Source organism: Hypanus sabinus, chromosome 3, assembly GCF_030144855.1.
Source record: "Hypanus sabinus isolate sHypSab1 chromosome 3, sHypSab1.hap1, whole genome shotgun sequence".
NCBI classification, from domain to species: Eukaryota; Metazoa; Chordata; class Chondrichthyes; order Myliobatiformes; family Dasyatidae; genus Hypanus; species Hypanus sabinus.
Window position 1 is genome coordinate 46,253,834 of NC_082708.1, and position 20,144 is coordinate 46,273,977.

Here is a 20,144-nt window from a genome sequence, read left to right on the forward strand (position 1 = left end):
ATACAGTATCTGAAATAAATCTTATGGAAATGTTTGATTCAATAAAAAATAAATTACAAAATAAGAGCATTTATAGCAACTTTGCAGAATTGACTTTCATGTGATGGGTAGTACTATTGGGTTCTTCGTGTAACTTATTTTGCAGCATTTGTAATTCAGAAAGAGGAAAATCATGTTTCCATTCTTCCTAAGGAAAAAATGTAACAATAAATGATTTTCCCCAATGATTATACTGACCTCCTTTGTCAATACTACAATCTTTAAATACATGTCTTTTTTTTTGTTCCTTGTATTATTTTCTCCCATCCCAAAACAAAATGGTTTCCAGTTGTAGTCCTCTATCAACTGCGGACAATCAACCACAGAAAGCCCATTCATTGAAGGATGACTTTGTGCAGTGTATGTCACACCAATCAGTGTTGAATGGTATGTATTACGTAATACATTTTTGATTTTGAGATCAAAAGCCTATTATAGCAAATTATTTGATATACCCATTTAATTTATTAATTGGTTTGTTGATTACTTTCATGCTGGAAATACAAACTAAACATTCTGATTAAATGAGAATACATTGTTAGAAATTGATCTTTTTAAAAATATTAGAATATTAATATTTTCTGTAGAATTAACATTCAAGTTGTAAAATTTAGTGTTGTATATAATTGTTATATATTAGCTTAGTGGTTTATGAATTACAGCTTACAATTTGAAATAAGTAAACATAAAAGTAGTTCAGATCTGTCATTGTTTACAAACTAAGACTGTTAATTGAATCCAAGCAGACCACTTGTGAGCTACAAACTTTAAAATATGCAAATAAATGTAATACAGACAGATGTGAAGGATTGCATGTAGAACAGATCATAAATTCCCAAATCCATCTCAGCTCAATATTCATCATGTCTACCCTGGACTTAATATCATAATTAATAGGATAAAATAGTAAAGCCAAGAGGAAAACGTTAATGTATTGTTCAGTCCCCAACTACAAGTCTCCAAATGGTTGTTGTAACTAAGGTTCTTGGAACATAGAATATTACAGCCCAGGAACAGTCCCTTCGGCCCATGGTGCTGTGCTAAACCAATTAAATCAGTAATCAATGGCTAGCTAAACTAATCTCTTCTGCTTAGACAATGTCCATATCCTTTCATTTCCCTCCCATTATATGCCCATCTAAATGTCTCTTAAAAGTCCCTAATGCTTCTGCCTCTACCACCACCTCTGGCAGCTCATTCTAGGCACCCACCACTTGCCCTTCGCACAAGCTTTGAAATTACCCCCTTTCCCTCTGATATTAGACATTACAACTCTGGAGGGAAAAAGTTACTGTCTGTCTACTCTCTCCATGCCTCTCATAATCTTATAAACAACTATCAGATCTCCCCTCAGCCTCTCGTTATAGCACATGCACTCCTCATCCAGGCAACATATTGGTAAACCTCTTCTGCACTCTCTCCAAAGCCTCAACATCCTTCCTATAATGGCGATACCAGAACTGTATGCAATACTCTGGATGCAGCCAAACTAGAGTTGTATAAAGCTGCAACATAATTTCCTGACTTTTGAAAATGCCTTTACTAATAAAGGCAAGCCTTATCAATCTATGTAGCCAGATTCAGGGAGTTATGAACTTGGACTCCAAGATCCCTCTGGTCATCGAAACTGTTAAGGGAGTTCCCCTTAATGCTCTTTAAGAGGCCCAACACTACTTCCTCCTTTACATTGATATGCCCTAGTATATCAATACACTTGGCACTGATCTCCCTATTTTCCATATGCTTCTCGGTGAATGCTGATGTAAAGTATTCATGAAGGACCTCACCCACATTCTCTGCATCTACCCATCCAAATAAATGTTCCCTCTTTTATCTCTGAGTGGTCCCATCCACTCCCTAATTACACATTTGCATTTACAGTCGGCCCTCCTTATCCGCGGGGGATTGGTTCTGAGACACCCCGCGGATAACAAAAAACACGGATGCTCAAGTCCCTTCCTGAATCAATGCAGTGGTCTTTAGGACCCAGCGGAACCCCCGACTTAATTCAGTGCAGTGAATATTAGGAACTGGTGTAGCTCTGAATCTGTGGTGTTTCTGTTCACGAAAATAATCACGATCGCGATTGAAAATAAGGTGGGAGTAATAAAGTGATCGGAAAGAGGTGAAACGCCATCAGTCATTGGAAAAGCATTAGGCTACAGTGGGTCAATGGTCGGAACAATTTTAATGAAGCATTTGAAAGGCCCTGCCCCAATGAAAGCTACAATTATTACTAAGCAACACAGTGGTTTAATTATTGAAATGCGTATGATTCTTAAGTGTTTTATATGCATAGAAAAGTAAAATATGTACTATATACTAAGAAAAATGTTTGACTAACTGACACTAAATAATACCGGATGTATCTGTACCAACTCAAATCCGACTTAAAGACAGACTCAGGAATGGAACTCATTCAAACCCGGGGACTGCCTGTACTTTTAAGTCATTTCTAGATTACTTATAATACCTAATACAATGTAAATGCTATGTAAACAATTGTTATACTGTATTGTTTAGGGAATAATGACAAGAATCTGTATATGTTCAAAAAACAAGTGCTAGAGAGAACTTACGGGTTTTCCTGATCAACAGTTGGTTGAATCCGCGGATAAACAGGGCCGACTCTATTTGTTTATTTAGAGATACCGTGAGGAATAGACCTTTTTGACCCTTGGTGCCACACTGCCACCAAAGCCCGATTTAACCCTAGCCTAATCACGGTACAATTTACAATGACCATTTTACCTACTAATTGGTACGTCTGGATTGTGGGAAGGAACCAGAGCACCCAGAGGAAACTCACACATTTCGCAGGGAGACCAGGATTAAACTCCGAATTCCTGTGCCCCGAGCTGTAATAGTGTCACACTAGCCACTACACTACTGTGGTGCCCCCTTGAGACATTAAGCACCCATTCCTGTCCCTCCCTTAACTAAGTCACAACATCATTGTTCCATGTGCTGATTTATGCTCATAAGTTCATCACCTTTACCATAATACTCCTAGCATTAAAATACACACGCTTCATGTCTTCATATCAATTGCTTTGCTCCTACCTGTGTTTTTTTTTTCTGGATCTGACATCTACATTTCTCTTCCATCCTCAGCTTTCTGACCTGGTGCCCTCATTCCCATCCCCTGCCCTCTCCTCGGTCACTGAGCCTTCACTCATTATTAAAATCAGAAGCCTTTTTATGTAGAAAAATCTGTTAGAAATAAAACTGGTCCTTTGACCCCACCCCAACTATTTCAGCTATCAAGTACCTGTCTGTACTAATCTCATCATTGCTATGAGCTAGCCACTAGCAATCTGAACTGTACAGGATAGATTCAAGTTAAAATACAGGTGGTAATCTGATTATCTCCTGAGTTATGGCAATTTATTTGTAGAGAGCCTATGATTTTGCATCCTCTCAGTCCTTTTATTGCCTCACCCCCACCCACCCACCACCATCCTCTCATATATTTTTAACTTAACATTAGGTCATTTTCCCACTTCTCTATTATAAGTAATTATTTATCAAGGATTTTGTAATTCACTGGTAATGTTTATACTGGTGAACAAAGAAATATGCTTAAATTATCCTGTAGTACACCCAAACTAATTTTAAAAGATTTTGGTCTGTTAAATGTGATTTTCTGCTGTAATATTTTTAGTATTTTCTTTTTTTTTCTCTATTAAATTCATCTGTGCTCACTATCCAAAGTACTTTCCTTCTGCTCATACGTGAATTAATACTCCAGTCCGAGTTTCTAATTCTGCATCTGTATACTTAACTATATCAGTCCTGTCTGGAAATCTGTTTTCATATTTTAACAGATAAGTTGAATTCTCCTCTGCCTCCTGTGTTCTGCACACCTGGTTTGAAAATAAATAAGGCTAACCACCAAGTTTCAGTGGATGAAAATAGGAAATCAAATGGTTCAATTTCTTCACCAGTGGTACCAAACTTTGAAACGCCCTGGCTGAAAAGGCAATCTACTGTGAGTATGATCTCCAGCCATGTGGAAATAAATATCTATACATATATATATAAAATGTGTGTGTGTGTGTGTGTGCATATTAATAAAATGGTTGTAGTGCTGTGTCTAGTGTGTTAGTTGCTCTCACTTTCAGCTTCCACCTCTGGCTCACAGTCTCATGAAAAGGAGAGCCAAATGAGTAAGTGTCTCCCTGCCAATCCATTGCCTCTCCAACAACAGGCCTTGTGTAGTGCCTCCTCACTGGCAACACACAGAAACTAAACTCCTTTCGGACTCGGAGGCTGAACTACAGAGGATGAGGAAGAGGTCTGGCCCCTGCACACATAGCATGCTGGTCCACCGGTGTGTGGAACACACCCTGATGCTCATGAACCAGATCCCCAGCAATGGGTAAATAGCCCCACTGCCTTGAGGGTAGTCTCGGGAGAGATGAAGGTTATGGGAGTAAACCCAAACAGCAAATACGGAGCGGAACCATGAAGGCAGCTGGACAACATTGAACTTCCTTCCAGCAGCTCCTGCAGCCAAGCTGGGCCAAACGTTTTGCTTCATAAGCTTTGGACTGCCCTCAACAACTTTGCATCTTAGGATCTCCATGCCTTCCGCCCAGCTTTGTGATAAGGACCCAGAGCAATAGAGCAGTGAAAGAAGTGCATGGAGTAAAGCCAGATCTAACATATAGAGAGGCTTTGAGGAGAGAAGCAGAATAAAGGGTGTAAAGGTAGAAGGGCTAAAGTGTGTGTACTGCAATGCAAGAAGCATCAGGAACAAAGGTGATGAACTGAGAGCTTGGATACATACATGGAATTATGATGTAGTGGCCATTACAGAGACTTGGCTGGCACCAGGGCAGGAATGGATTCTCAATATTCCTGGATTTCAGTGCTTTAAAAGAGATAGAGAGGGGGAAAAGGGGAGGAGGGGTGACATTACTGGTCAGGGATACTATTACAGCTACAGAAAGGGTGGGTTTTGAGTCAGTATGGGTGGAAGTCAGGAACAGGAAGGGAGCAGTTACTCTATTGGGGGTATTCTATAGGCCCCCTGATAGCAGCAGAGATACCGAGGAACAGATTGGGAGGCAGATTTTGGAAAGGTGCAAAAATAACGGTTATAACAGGGTGACTTTAACTTCCCTAATATTGATTGGCACCTGATTAGTTCCAAGGGTTTAGATGGGGCAGAGTTTGTTAAGTGTGTCCAGGATGGATTCCTGTCACAGTATGTTGACAGGCCGACTAGCGGGAATGCCATACTAGATCTAGTATTAGGTAACAAACCGGGTCAGGTCACAGATCTCTCCGTGGGTGAGCATCTGGGGGACAGTGATCACCGCTCCCTGGCCTTTAGCATTATCATGGAAAAGGATAGAATCAGAGAGGACAGGAAGATTTTTAATTGGGGGAAGGGCAAATTATGAAGCTGTAAGGCTAGAACTTGCAGGTGTGAATTTGGATGATGTTTTTGCAGGAAAATGTGCTAAGGACATGTGGTCGATGTTAAAGGATCTCTTGCAGGATGTTAGGGATAAATTTATCCCAGTGAGTAAGTTAAAGAATGGTAGGGTGAAGGAACCATGGGTGACAAGTGAAGTGGAAAATCTAGTCAGGTGGAAGAAGGCACCAAGAAATAAATATATATATATATATATATATATATATATATATATACACACACACAAAAACAAAATATCAAATTAATTCTTCAATTATGTGAAGAACAAAAGAATGACAGGAGTGAAGGTAGGACTGATTAGAAATAAAGGTGGGACGATGTGCCTGGAGGCTGTGGAAGTGAGCGAGGTCCTCAATGAATAATTCTGTTTGGTATTGACCGATGAGAGTGAACTTGATGACGGTGAGGATAATATGAGTGAGGTTGATGTTCTGGAGCATGTTGATATTAAGGGAGAGGAGGTGTTGGAGTTGTTAAAATACATTAGGACGGATAAGTCCCCGGGGCCTGATGGAATATTCCCCGGGCTGCTCCACGAGGCACGGGAAGAGATTGCTGAGCCTCTGGCTAGGATCTTTATGTCCTCGTTGTCCACAGGAATGGTACCGGAGGAGTGGAGGGAGGCGAATGTTGTCCCCTTGTTCAAAAAAGGTAGTAGGGATAGTCCAGGTAATAATAGACCAGTGAGCCTTATGTCTGTTGTGTGAAATTTGGTGGAAAAGATTCTTAGAGATAGGATCTATGGGCATTTAGAGAATCATGGTCTGATCAGGGACAGTCAGCATGACTTTGTGAAGGGCAGATCGTGTCTAACAAGCCTGATAGAGTTCTTTGAGGAAGTGACCAGGCATATAGATGAGGGTAGTGCAGTGGATGTGATCTACGTGGAGTTCAGTAAGGCATTTGACAAGGTTCCACACAGTAGGCTTATTCAGAAAGTCAGAAGGCATGGGATCCAGGGAAGTTTGGCCAAGTGGATTCAGAATTGACTTGCCTGCGAAAGGCAGAGGGTCGTGGTGGAGGGTTGTGATTAGTTGTATCCCACAAGGATCTGTTCTGGGACCTCTACTTTTCGTGATTTTTATTAACGACCTGGGTGTGGGGGTAGAAGGATGGGTTGGCAAGTTTGCAGACAACACAAAGGTTGGTGGTGTTGTAGGTAGTATAGAGGATTGTTGAAAGTTGCAGAGAGATATTGATAGGATGCAGAAGTGGGCTGAGAAGTGGCAGGTGGAGTTCAACCTGGAGAAGTGTGAGGTGGTACACTTTGGAAGGACAAACTCCAAGGCAGAGTACAAAGTAAATGGCAGGATACTTGGTCGTGTGGAGGAGCAGAGGGATCTGGGGGTATATGTCCACAGATCCCTGAAAGTTGCCTCACAGGTAGATAGAGTAGTTAAGAAAGCTTATGGAGTTTTAGCTTTCATAAGTCGAGGAATAGAGTTTAAGAGTCGCGATGTAATGATGCAGCTCTATAAAACTCTGGTTAGGCCACATTTGGAGTACTGTGTCCAGTTCTGGTCGCCTCACTATAGGAGGGATGTGGAAGCATTGGAAAGGGTACAGAGGAGATTTACCAGGACGCTGCCTGGTTTAGAGAGTATGGATTATGATCAGAGATTAAGGGAGCTAGGGCTTTACTCTTTGGAGAGAAGGAGGATGAGAGGAGACATGATAGAGGTGTACAAGATATTAAGAGGAATAGATAGGAGTGGATAGCCAGCGCCTCTTCCCCAGGGCACCACTGCTCAGTACAAGAGGACATGGCTTTAAGGTAAGGGGAGGGAAGTTCAAAGGGGATATTAGGAAGGATTTTACTCAGAGTGGTTGGTGCGTGGAATGCACTGCCTGAGTCAGTGGTGGATGCAGATATACCAGTGAAGTTTAAGAGACTACTAGACAGGCATATGGAGGGATATAAGGTGGGGGGTTATATGGGAGGCAGGGTTTGAGGGTCAGCACAACATTGTGGGCCGAAAGGCCTGGAATGTGCTGTACTGTTCTTCGTTCTATAATGATTATCATCACCCATTGTTCGTCAAGATACAACCAACAACAGTGTGTGTATGTATGTATATATATGAATTGTGCCTGTGTATATATTATCTATCAATCACACTCAGTGGCCACTTTATTAGGTACATCTGCTCATTAATATAAATATCTAATCAGCAAATAATGTATCAGCAGCTCAATACATAAAAGCATGCAAACAAGTTCTGCATGGTAAATGCAAGCATGCTTTTTTCACGAGTTTGGATCAGACTAGAAGTAGAGGTTAAGGGTGAAAGGTGAAATGTTTAAGGGAAACATGAGGCAAAACTTTTTCACTCAGGGTGGAGAGTGTGTGGAGAAAACTACCAGCAGAAGTGGTAGGTGCGGGTTTCATTTCAACATTTAAGAGAAATTTGGATAGGTACGTGGATGGGAGGGTTTTGAATGATTATGGTCCAGGTGTTCTGTGACTCTTATGGTTGAGCATTTCATTACTTGTACGGATCAAACATCAGAATGGGGAGGAAAAGTAACTTTGACTGTGAAATGGCTGTCGGTGCTTAATGGGGTGGTTTGAGTATCTCAGAAACTACTGATCTAGGATTTTCATGCAGAACTATCTCTAGAGTTTACTGAGTATGTTGCAAAAAACAAAAAAAATCAATTGAACGGCAGTTCTGTGGGTGAAAAGCCTTGATAATGAGAGGTCAGTAGAGAATAGCCAGACTGGTTCAAGCTGACAGGAAGTGACAGGAAATTAAATATCCATGCATTGCAACAGTGGTGTGCAGAAGGGCACTTCTGAACACACAACATATCAAACTTTGAAGCGGATGGGCTACAGCAGCAGAAGACCACACCGGGTACCACTCCCGTACCTAATGAGTGTGTGTATATAATTTTTTTTTTTGCTTTTAAGATATAATATATATATATTGTTAACAGACTTGCTAACCAGCACAGCTGTCCAAGAGAGCAGTGATCTCGTTGAATTCTGTGGCTGCTGCAGATTTTGATGGAACTAGGGACAAAAGAACATAAGATATAGAAATGAGACTGTTCAAGACAACAGATGTCTGGTGTTCTTTCTGAAATGCTGTTGAGAAATAGTATTGACTGAGATTTCTCTGATATCTATCATAGCCTCAAAGGACTGAATGCCCATAGTCATTAGAAAACAAAGAAATTAGTGACATCAGTTGCTAAACGCAAGGATTCCTCTAGAAGTGGAGCTCAGTTAATTCAAGACATTGGCAAAGGGGAAGCACTCACCAAAGACACTACTTAACCTTTGTGTGAAGCTTTCTTCTAGATCAATTGGATACACAATGGGTTTGCTATTAACTGAATTCTATGTTATTACAAAATAAGCTTCCCTTACATCAATATCCACAAGAAAGTTTTTTATTGTACATCTCTGACCATTATAATCTGAAATTTATATAATTGTATATTGCAACTGTGTTTGATGTTCCCAAATTATATTTAATGTTCTATTGGAAAGAATAAATGTAATAACTACAATGTTCTTGTAAAATCCCAATGTGGAAAATAGCACACCAGCATTGAGGCACCAAAGTGGTAAAATCTAAGATTACTTGAACCCTCTCAAAAACAATAACTGCTAATCCACACATGATACCTGCTTATTGGATTATGGAATTATAGAGAAATGAAATTAAAGAACCTAATTATCACTGTTTCAACTAGCCAAAGGAGAAAATGAATGTTGCGTTTTTGGGTAGCCATGAGAAGAAAATAACATGAGGCAATCTCACCAGGAAAAATAGATAATATTAGTTAAATTAAGTACAAATAATCTTGTTTCCTTTAATGCTGGATTATTATATTTCATATTTTTTAATGTAGTTGCAACATCTTAAAAATGAGGCATGTGTACAAAAAGAAGCATCAGGTGAACTTGATTTAAAAGAACCTCAGCTACCAGCTATGAGCTCCATTGGCGTTCTGAATGGATACAACAAATCGCCATCACCTCCACCGATAATGTCTAACTATGAAATTCTTCTTGATACACCAAAAGTTCCAGAAATGACCACACAAATTCCAAGCGATGTTCTAAAGGTTGGATTTGCTTTTATTATATTACAAAATTGAACAGAAATTAATAAAGTGCAGCATATGATTTCAACTGAAGAGATTCTCCTAAAATTACACTATTATGGACACAGTAGGTATACTATTTGTTTGGGGTATCTTACTTTAGGAAGGATTTTATTGATATGATCTCTTATTGTAAGAAAAATTATGAATGGGGGTTTTCTGCCATAATTGGTTTTAGCAAGTCAATAATTAGAGGACTAAAACTTAAGAATAAAAAGAGTGCAAAATAATTCTCAAACTATATTTTTGGTATGATAGTAAACTGAGAGTCAGAAAAATTAAAATGGAATATCCTAATGAGAAGTATTATTCAATTTGACCACAGGTTGTAAAGGCACAATTTTAGGAGGAAAAAACTGGGGGGGGGGGGGGGGGAGTAAAAAGACTGAAGCAGCAGAAGGGTGGAATTAAGCTATGCCTTTGCAAAGCTTAATTCTTGGAAAATACTTCATCTTTCACATTTTGTGAAATCAGGTTGCCCAAAAGCTTCTGTTCCTGTTGAAGCATATGTCAAGTTGTGTTCACTTTTGCATCCAATTCAGGATCATGTTAATTTTAAAATTCTAACCCTCATTTTCAAAAATTTGTGGCCTTGCTTTATTTAGGTCAATCACCACCCCCCCCCCCCCCCCCATGAATCTCTAGTTCTGGTTTTTTGCACATCCTTTCCTCTAATGACTTTATGTTCAGCAAAAATATCTGTGCTGTCATGGCCTTAATATTTGAAAATACTTCGTTTTTCTCAATTCCTCTCTTTAATGCTCTTGTCAGGAGCTTCATTATTTTATTATAGCTTTGTTCATCTAATGTCTCAAGTCTTGGGGGGTATTGTTAAATTTAGTCAACACTTGTTCAAACAATTTTGGGATTTTTATTGTCTGCAAGGCATTGTATAAATATAAGCTGTGTTTAAGAAGCAGTTTCAAAAAAACTTAGCAAGTGTAAGGTAGGCAAAATGGACAACACCTTTATTATAAAATTATATACCTACCATTCATTTTACCATGATCATAAGCTGTTCTGTGGAATTTGATATTCAGGTAAGAAATACAATAAAAGTTAAATGTTACTACTTTTAAAATCATAGTTCATAATTTGCTTGCTATGGTAAACTAATTGTTTAATTTCTGCCAGATTCTGTCATCTTATGATACAAATCGACAAAAATCTAACAGGGAAAATTTGACTTCCTTTAACCTAATGACTCCTGTACCAAGGAATAAATTTGTAAAGGAAAATAGGTAAGCTGGAATCATTATTTTGTTTGTATTTTTAAATTTATCTGTCAGGAATTCTGATTAAATGCTATACCTCATTTTGAATACATTTTCCCTCTGATACAATGCAGCATGCTCTTTATACAGCTTTCAAGGTACTAGGTAGGGATTCTTCAATATCATCATCCTTGGAATTTGTCCTAAGGTATTATTTCTCTTATACCTTTTATCTTTGTGGCCCAGTAAATATTTGCATGGTGGCCAAGTTACAGAGTGAAGTACTAATGGGTTTTACTATATTAGTTATAGTATAAAGAATAGTTTTGCTGTATTATGATGCAGTAATTTTATTCAGTGGCCTATCGATGTGGTAATAATGTTTAAACATGTAAACTTTTAGCAATTTAGAAAAAGTAATGTTCTAATAATGTTTATTTTTCTAGAATGTGATCTCTTTGTACATTGAAGTCTTGGCGCAAGAAATTCAAAAATAAATGGAATAATACATCAGATTAGTTGGAAAAGTCTGAATATGACCAGAAGAGTGGTTCTGGAAGAGGATCTGTGCTGTTGAAAGCCAAGTGCAGAAGCAACAACGGATCCATATAGGCAGAAGAGATACATGTAAATAGTTCTTGTAGAATAAATCCAATTATTAGTGAAACATATAGTTGTTTCCATATTCTTGGCACATTGCAAAGGTAGATCAAATAATTAAAGTGCAGTTAGGTATGTGAAGAAATCTATTTTTGAGGCTCAATATGCTGGAATAAGTGTATTATTTGAAGCTAAATAACTGATTTTTTTGGCATTCAGTGTGTGATTATGGAATTGATTTTAAATTCAAACAAAGTTATAACACTGGTCATGATCATAATTTCTGTAAAATTCTCAATTTTGTACATTAATATATTTATAAAATTACTTGGTTTATGTATATTTTCATTAGCAAATAAAGTATACACATGGTGTACGTGAGGATTTCAAACATTTCATTTGAAGAACTACCATCAAGAAACAGTTGGGGGGGAAATCACTGAGGAAAACCCCAGGTCAAACTTGTTTCCATGTACAGGTGACCCTGTTTTTCGAACGTTTGCTTTACGTCACCTCGCTGTTACGAAAAAAGGCAGTGCGCACTGAGCAGCCAAGTTCCTCCCCCAAAACTGGATTTAGTGTTGAACAGGATTTGATAAGCGATCTTGAAGTAAAGGAGGTAGTGATCATAATATGATAAGTTTTTATCTGCAATCTGAGAAGGTTAAGGGCAGATCGGAGGTGTCAGTGTTGCAGTTGAACAAAGGAGACTATGGAGCCATGAGGGAGGAGCTGGCCAAAGTTAAATGGACGGATATCCTAGCAGAAAAGACAGTGGAACAGCAATGGCAGGTATTCTTGTGAATAATGCACAAGGTGCAAAATCAGTTCATTCCCCAGAGAAGGAAGGATTCAAAGGAGGGAAAGGGGCCACAGTGGTTGACAAAGGAAGTCAGAGATTGCATAGCATTAAAAAAAAAGGAAGTATGACAGAGCTAAGGTGAGTGGGAATACAGATGATTGGGAAATTTTTAAGGAACAACAGAACTTAACTAAAAAGGCAATACGGGGAGAAAAAAATGTACAAATGCAAGCTAGCCAGGAATATAAAGGAGGATAGCAAAAGCTTTTTTAGGTATGTGAAGAGAAAGAAGATTGTTAAGAACAATGTTGGGCCCTTGAATGAATTGGGTAAAATTGTTATGGGAAACAGAGAAATGGCAGAAGAATTTAATAAGTACTTTAGATCTGTCTTCACTAGGGAAGACACAAACAATCTCCCAGATGTATGGATGGGCCAAGGACATAGGGTAACAGAGGAAATGAAACAGATTGATATTAGGAAGGAAACGGTGATGAGTAGACTGTTGGGACTGAAGGCTAACAAATCCCCAGGTCCAGATGGTCTGCATCCTAGGGTACTAAAGGAGGTGGCTCTGGAAATTGTGGACACATTGGTAATCATTTTCCAATGTTCCTTAGATTCAGGATCAGTTCCTGAGGATTGGAGAATGGCTAATGTTATCCCACTTTTTAAGAAAGGAGGGAGGGAGAAAACAGAACTATTGTCCTGTCAGCCTAACATCAGTAGTGGGGAAGATGCTAGAGTCCATTATTAAAGATGAAATAGTGGCATATCAGATAGCAGTGATAGGATTGGGCCGAGCCAGCATCGATTTACCAAGGGCAAATCATGCTTGACTAATCTATTGGAGTTTTTCGAGGATGTAACCAGGAAGTTAGACAAGGGAGATAGTGTACCTCGATTTTCAGAAGGCATTTGATAAGGTCCCACATAGGAGATTGGTGGGTAAAATCAGAGCTCATGGCATTGGGGGGGAAGATATTGACATGGATAGAAAACTGGTTGGCAGATAGAAAGCAAAGGGTAGCGGTGAATGGGTGTTTCTCGGAATGGCAGGTGCTGACTAGTGGAGTCCCACAGGGCTCGATATTGGGACCACAGCTGTTTACGATTTACATCACCGATTTAGATGAAGGCATTGAGAATAACATCAAGTTTGCTGATGATACTAAGCTGGGTGGCAGTGTGACGTGATGAGAATGTTAGGAGAATTCAGAGTGACTTGGATAGGCTGGGTGAGTGGGCAGATACTTGGCAGATGACATTTAATGTGAATAAGTGTGAGGTTATCCACTTTGGGAGTAAGAACAGGAAGGCAGATTATTACCTGAACGGTGTAGAGTTAGGTAAGGGAGAAATACAAAGAGATCTAGGAGTCCTTGTTCATCAGTCACTGAAGGTGAATGAGCAAGTGCAGCAGGCAGTGAAGAGGACTAATGGAATGCTGGCCTTTATTACAAAGGGAATTGAGTACAAGAGCAAGGAAATCCTTTTGCATTTGTACAGGGCCCCGGTGAGACCACACCTGCAGTATTGTGTACAGTTTTGGTCTCCAGGGTTAAGGAAGGACCTCCTGGCTGTAGAGGAAGTGCAGCGTAGATTCACAAGGTTAATTCCTGGGATGTCCGGACTGTCTTACGCAGACAGGTTAGAGAGATTGGGCTTGCACACGCTGGAATTAAGGAGATTGAGAGGGGATCTGATTGCAACATATAAGATTAAGGGATTGGACAAGATAGAGGCAAAAAATATGTTCCAGATGCTGGGAGAGTCCAGTACCAGAGGGCATGGTTTAAGAATAAGGGGTAGGTCATTTAGGACAGAGTTAAGGAAAAATTTCTTCTCCCAGAGAGTTGTGGAGGTGTGGAATGCACTGCCTCAGAAGGCAGTGGAGGCCAATTTTCTGGATGCTTTCAAGAAGGAGCTAGATAGGTATCTTATGGATAGGGGAATCAAGGGATATGGGAACAAGGCAGGAACCGGGTATTGATAGTAGATGATCAGCCATGATCTCAGAATGGTGGTGCAGGCTCGAAGGGCCGAATGGTCTACTTCTGCACCTATTGTCTATTGAAACTGCATTCTAGCTGGCTTTGCTTAATCACTTGCCTGTGAGCATCTGTGATTTATTTTGTAGCAAGATGAGTTCGAAGGTATCGGAAAAGCCTAAAAGAGCACGTAAGGGTATTGTTACACTTAGCGTAAAACTAGACATAATTAAGTGTTTCAATCGTGGTGAATAAAGTAAGTTTGGCTAAGGGTTTGTGGAAGTTGACGAAGATGATGTTGAAGAGGTTTTGGCATCCCATGATCAAGAACTGACAGATGAAGAGGAAAGGATAACAATTCAAGCCGAACGCAGTAGCGAAGTCGTCCAGGAACTGAACAGGACGCAATTGCGTGAGATTTTCGCTGGGATTGACAACACTGCAATGATTGCAGAAAAGTATGACTAATTTTGAAATGGTACGTAGGTTTAAGGCATATTTGCAGGATGGTTTGAATGCTTACAAAGAACTGATAGAGAAATGCGCGAGGCTAAGCAGTCAAGCATAGTTGTTTTTCAAGCCTTCCACATCAGCCACAGCAGACAACGAAACTCGACCTTCGACATCGAGGCAGGCAGACATAGAAGATACCTGCCTGCCCTGATGGAAAGATGACCATGAGATGACCCAGTGTCCCACCACCCCAACCTCCAATGACTCAGCCTAACACACCATCATCAGTGTGCTCGCTCTCTACTCGATGCCAGTAAGTGAAACTACACTGCACATACATTATTTCTACTTTATATAGGCTGTGTATTTTTGTATTATTTGGTAGCTTCATAGCTTAAAGGTTACTGGAAAGAGTGCTTCTGCCAGGAGCGCTTGCGCCATGTGTTTTTGCTGTGAGTGCTGCCGAAAACGCTTGCGTGAGATTTTTGCTGCGGTGGACAGTGCTGCAATAATTGCAGAGAAGTATTCCTACATTATATAGGCTGTGTATTTATCAGATCATTCCTGCTTTTACTATATGTTACTGTTATTTTAGGTCTTATGTGTTATTTGGCATGTTTGGTAGGTTATTTTTTGGGTCTGCGAACACTCACAAATTTTTCCCATATAAATGAATGGCAATTGCTTCTTCTCTTTACGACATTCCGGCTTACAAACCGTTTCATAGGAACGCTCTACCTTCGAATAGCAGGGGAAAACTGTATTGCCCTTTCCACTAACAGTACTTCCATTTTTATTTTCTATTGTTAGCCATCAGGATAAAGTAGCCAATTAGAATCAACGTTGGCTTAGCAGGAGGAGACCAAAGTAGAGTGGATGGCTGTCTCTGACTGAAGACCTGTGATGGGTGCTGTGCCACAGGGATCATTTCTCATTTTGTTGTTTATCATCTATATTAACGAGTTAGGTGAACATAGAACAGTACAGCCCCTTTGACTTTGCGCCAACCTTTTAACCTACTCTAAGATCAATCTAACCCTTCCCACCCATAAAGCCCTCCCTTTTTCTTTCAGCCTTGTAAGACTCTTAAATCTCCATAATACATCTAAATAAAAAAAAAACACATACCTCTGCTCTTCCCCCCTTCACCACTACAATTTCTAAAATCGCCTTTAAAATAATATTAGCCATTGCCACGTTGGGGAAAAAGGCAAAAGGTGCTGGCTGTCAACTATCTATGTCTGTTGTACACTTCTAACCTTTATCAAGTCTTTTCTCATCCACCTTTTCTCGTAAGACATGCTCTCTCATCCAGACAGCATCTTAGTAAATCTCCTCTGCATTCTCTCTAAAGTTCCCTATAATGAGCAGGTCAAAAGTGAACACAATGCTACAAGTATGGTCTAACCAGAGTTTATAAGAGTTGAAACAGTACTTTGTGGCTCCTTGTCCCCTGACCATGGACCCCAAGATTCCTCGGTTCCTCCACACAGTTAAGAATCCTATCACTAACCCTGTACTCTGCCTTCAAGTTCAACCTTCCAAAGTGTATCACTTCACACTATTCCAGGTTGAACTCCATCTGCCACTTCTCAGATCAGCCCTCCATCCTGTCAACGTCCCATTACAACCTATAACCCAGAAATTCACCAACCTTCATGTCATCTGCAAGTTAACCCTTCCTTCCATTTCCTCATCCAATTTATAAAATCACAGAGAGCAGGGTCGCAGAACAAATTCCTGAAGTTGCCGGAAACTGACATCCAGGCAGAATTACCACCCCCTGCCTTCTGCAGGCAAGCCAATTCTGAATACATGCACCTGTGTTTCCCTGGATCTCATGCCTCCTGATTTTCTGAATGAGCCTACCATGGAGAACCTCATCAAATGCCTTACTAAAATCCTTATACACCTCTGCCTTCATCAACTTATAAATCTTAGAGATGTACAAAATTATTAGGGATATACCGGTAGATAGAACGAATGCATGTAGGGTTTTTCCTCTCAGGTTAGGTAAGAAGAACTAGAGGTCATAGGTTTACGGTGAAAGATGAAATAAAAAGGCAATTGAGGAGAACATTCTTCACTAAGAGGGTGGTGTGAGTGTGTAATGAGCTGCCAGTGGAAGTGATAGATGCAGGTTCAGTTGTAACATTTAAGAAAGTTTGAATAAATACATGATTGAGAAGGGTTTGAAGGAATATGGTCTGGGTGTAGGTAAATGGCACTAGGCAGGTCAATACAAACTAGATATACAGTATGCTGTGTATTTTTCATTACTTCATGATATTATGCTAGTGTAAACGAATGTGAAAATTACCACAATTTTAGCCTTTTTAGTGGGAATTTAAACTTTATACAGATGTAAGTTTGATTCGTAGTTTGAAAATTTATGCTTCTGATCAGGATTTCTAAATGACTTCTTTAATGCACAACTTTATGGATATTTACTAATGCTATATGATTAAACTTTTTCATTAAAGCCTGTAATAATTTATAAGGTACTTAACACCACAGATTTCATGGAGGAAAACCTGGTGGGAGTGTGCACAATTGACTATTTACTTTGTTTTGTTTGGACTTACTGTGCTACATCAAGGATAGTTTGTGCAGAACCAAGTGAAGCTAGTCATTTAGACAGTTGATGGATTCAAGACAAGAAACAAGTTTTATGACAACTAAAGTGAGTGGGCAGATACTTGGCAGATGTCATTCAATGTGAATAAACGTGAAGTTATCCACTTTGGAAGCAGGAACAAGAGGGCAGAGTATTGTCTGAACGGTGTAGAGTTAGGTAAGGGAGAAATGCAAAGAGACCTAGGAGTCCTAGTTCATCAGTCAATGAGCAAGTGCAACAGGCAGTGAAGAGGGCAAATGGAATGTTGGCCTTTATTACAAGGGGAATTGAGTACAAGAGCAAGGATGTCCTTTTGCATTTGTACAGGGCCCTGGTGAGACCACACCTGGAATATTGTGTACAGTTTTGATCTCCAGGTTTAAGGAAGGGCATTCTGGCAATTGAGGAAGTGCAGCGTAGATTTACTAGGTTGATTCCTGGGATGGCAGGGCTGTCTTACGCAGTGAGATTGGAGAGATTGGGCTTGTACACACTGGAATTGAGGAGATTGAGAGGGGATCTGATTGAAATGTTTAAGATAATTAAAGGATTTGATAGGATTGAGGCAGGAAATATGTTCCAGATGTTGGGAGAGTCCAGTACCAGAGGGCATGGATTGAGAATAAGAGGTCAGTTATTTAAAACAGAGTTGAGGAAAAACTTCTTCTCCCAGAGAGTTGTGGAGGTGTGGAATGCACTGCCTCAGAAGATGGTGGAGACCAATTCTCTGGATGCTTTCAAGAAGGAGCTAGATAGATATCTGATGGATAGGGGAATCAAGGGATATGGGGACAAGGCAGGGACTGGGTATTGATAGTGAATGATCAGCCATGATCTCAGAATGGCGGTGCAGACTCGAGGGGCCAAATGGTCTACTTCTGCACCTATTGTCTATTGTAAAGTTCTTCAAGGAAGTAAGCAGAGATGATGGAGGGGCATCTTGTTGGCGTAATGTTGATTTCAAAGGTCCAATTTAATGTCAGAGAAATGTATACAATATACATCTTGAAATGCTTTTTCTTCGTAAAACATCCACAAAAACACAAATGCCCCAAAGAATGAACGACAGTTAAACATGAGAACACGATAGCCCCCTTCCCCCCGGCAAAAAAAGCGCACCCACTACCAAGCACAAGCGTGAGCTAGGCAATAGCAAAGACACAGACCTTGCAGTTACCCCAAAGACTATCGCATTTCATCTGGCATTTGTGCCACATTAAAAGCTGATATTCCAAGAGCCATGGTTTTGGGGAAGTATTTAAGCATTGACTGAAGCTCTGTTGCACAGTAGTCAGAACAAACCTGTATTTTTCAGGATGAAAGGATGTAACTCAGTTCCACAGATCATTTGCCTTGGTTACTTTCTATTTATATTGAACAGAAGTGGGGGTAGAGCACAATATATCTAAATTTGTCAATGATAATACAGTATGTTGGCAGGTACATTGCAGTGAGGATATTTAGACCCTGCAGTGAGATGTGGGTATGTTGAGTGAATAGATGAAAACTTGTTAAATGTGGCTTAATGTAGGAATCAAAAGGCAAATTATTAAATAAATGGAGAAAGATTGTAGGATGAAGTACAGAGGAATCTGGGTGCTCTTTGGTGAACAAATTGCAAAATTTTAGCAGGCACAAGGGCTAATTTAGAAAAAGGAAGCCATGTTACAATTGTGCAAGATAATTGGTGACAGTATTGTGCATGATCCCCTTATTTAAGTTATACCAGCATTGGAAGTGGTCCAAAAGAAATTCCCTAGCCTTAATATCCAGGATAAGAGTTGTTCCTATCACAAGTATCTAAAAATAGCAAAGGGGGCATAGTTACAATATGGGAGAAGTCATTTAAAACCAAACTGAGTAGAAATTTAGTATGGTGAATTTCTGGAATTTTCTAACCAGGGTAGTGAAGGCTAGATCATTGCATATATTTAAAACATGGATTTCTCTACATCAAGAGTGTAACCAGGGGAGCTTGCGGGTTCATGTTAACAGTGTCTGTTGGATACATGGACTGATCTCCATTTCCTATTCAGCTCTCTTCTCAACATTTTCCCATTAGGTTGTTTACTTGACTTCTGCTACTTTGTGTGCTTATACATAACTTCACTTCTGCTGCCAATTTCTATCCTGACTCTCCCTCCTTGATGCCTCTTAAGGAAATGAATTAACTACTGACATCAATTACAAACCTACAATAACTGCACCTTTCTTTTCTTCAACTTTTCCTACCCCCAGCAACAGTTCCATTTCAGCCTCCATGTCAAATAACTACTGTCCAGGCTTTCTACACCAGTGATTGTGTTTTTTCTTAACTATAGTTTTCCTTCAAAGATAACTGACAGGACTCTCAACTGTACGTCCTTGGTTTCTATAAACAGCTGCTCTCACTATTCTGTTCTCACTCACCAGACATTGCTTCATCCTCCATAATTTATTCACCTTCAACAGAATTCCACCCTTTCCTCTCCACAAACAGAACCTTGCTTCAAAAAATCCACATAGTGAAATAGCAACTCAATACCATTTCCAATTAACAGTAACCTCTACTATGGACAAGAATGTGACCTAGTGCAGAACAGCTTTGTTCTAGCTGGAAAGCTTATCCTGAGCTTCCAGTATCCTGCCACTCTAATTCTCTGTTCACCAATCCCACTCTGCTTTTTACTCTCTACTCTCCTACACTGCAGTAACTTAGGATTACTTTACCTGTATAGATTCTTTAAGACAGTGGGAAATGGGTTTGAATGAAGCAATGTTTAGCCTGAATGATAATAAGCATGAATATTGGTAATTTCTATTCAGTGAAGCAGAGAAGTGTAGTCAATACAAAATCCTTAATTTTATATATCCTTAACTGTTT

The 20,144-nt window shown here is 39.7% G+C and overlaps 1 protein-coding gene across 1 annotated transcript in view; it reads left to right on the forward strand.

Annotated features, from left to right (window-relative positions):
• ska3 (spindle and kinetochore associated complex subunit 3) overlaps positions 1–11,798 on the forward strand; it is a 35,900-nt gene extending 24,102 nt beyond the window's left edge. The window contains exons 6-10 of the mRNA XM_059963304.1: positions 329–426; positions 3,867–4,030; positions 9,350–9,565; positions 10,739–10,845; positions 11,265–11,798. Coding sequence (XP_059819287.1) covers positions 329–426; positions 3,867–4,030; positions 9,350–9,565; positions 10,739–10,845; positions 11,265–11,271 — 592 coding nt within the window. The 3' untranslated portion in view covers positions 11,272–11,798. The remainder of the gene's footprint in view (positions 1–328; positions 427–3,866; positions 4,031–9,349; positions 9,566–10,738; positions 10,846–11,264) is intronic.
• Positions 11,799–20,144: the final 8,346 nt, after the last annotated feature.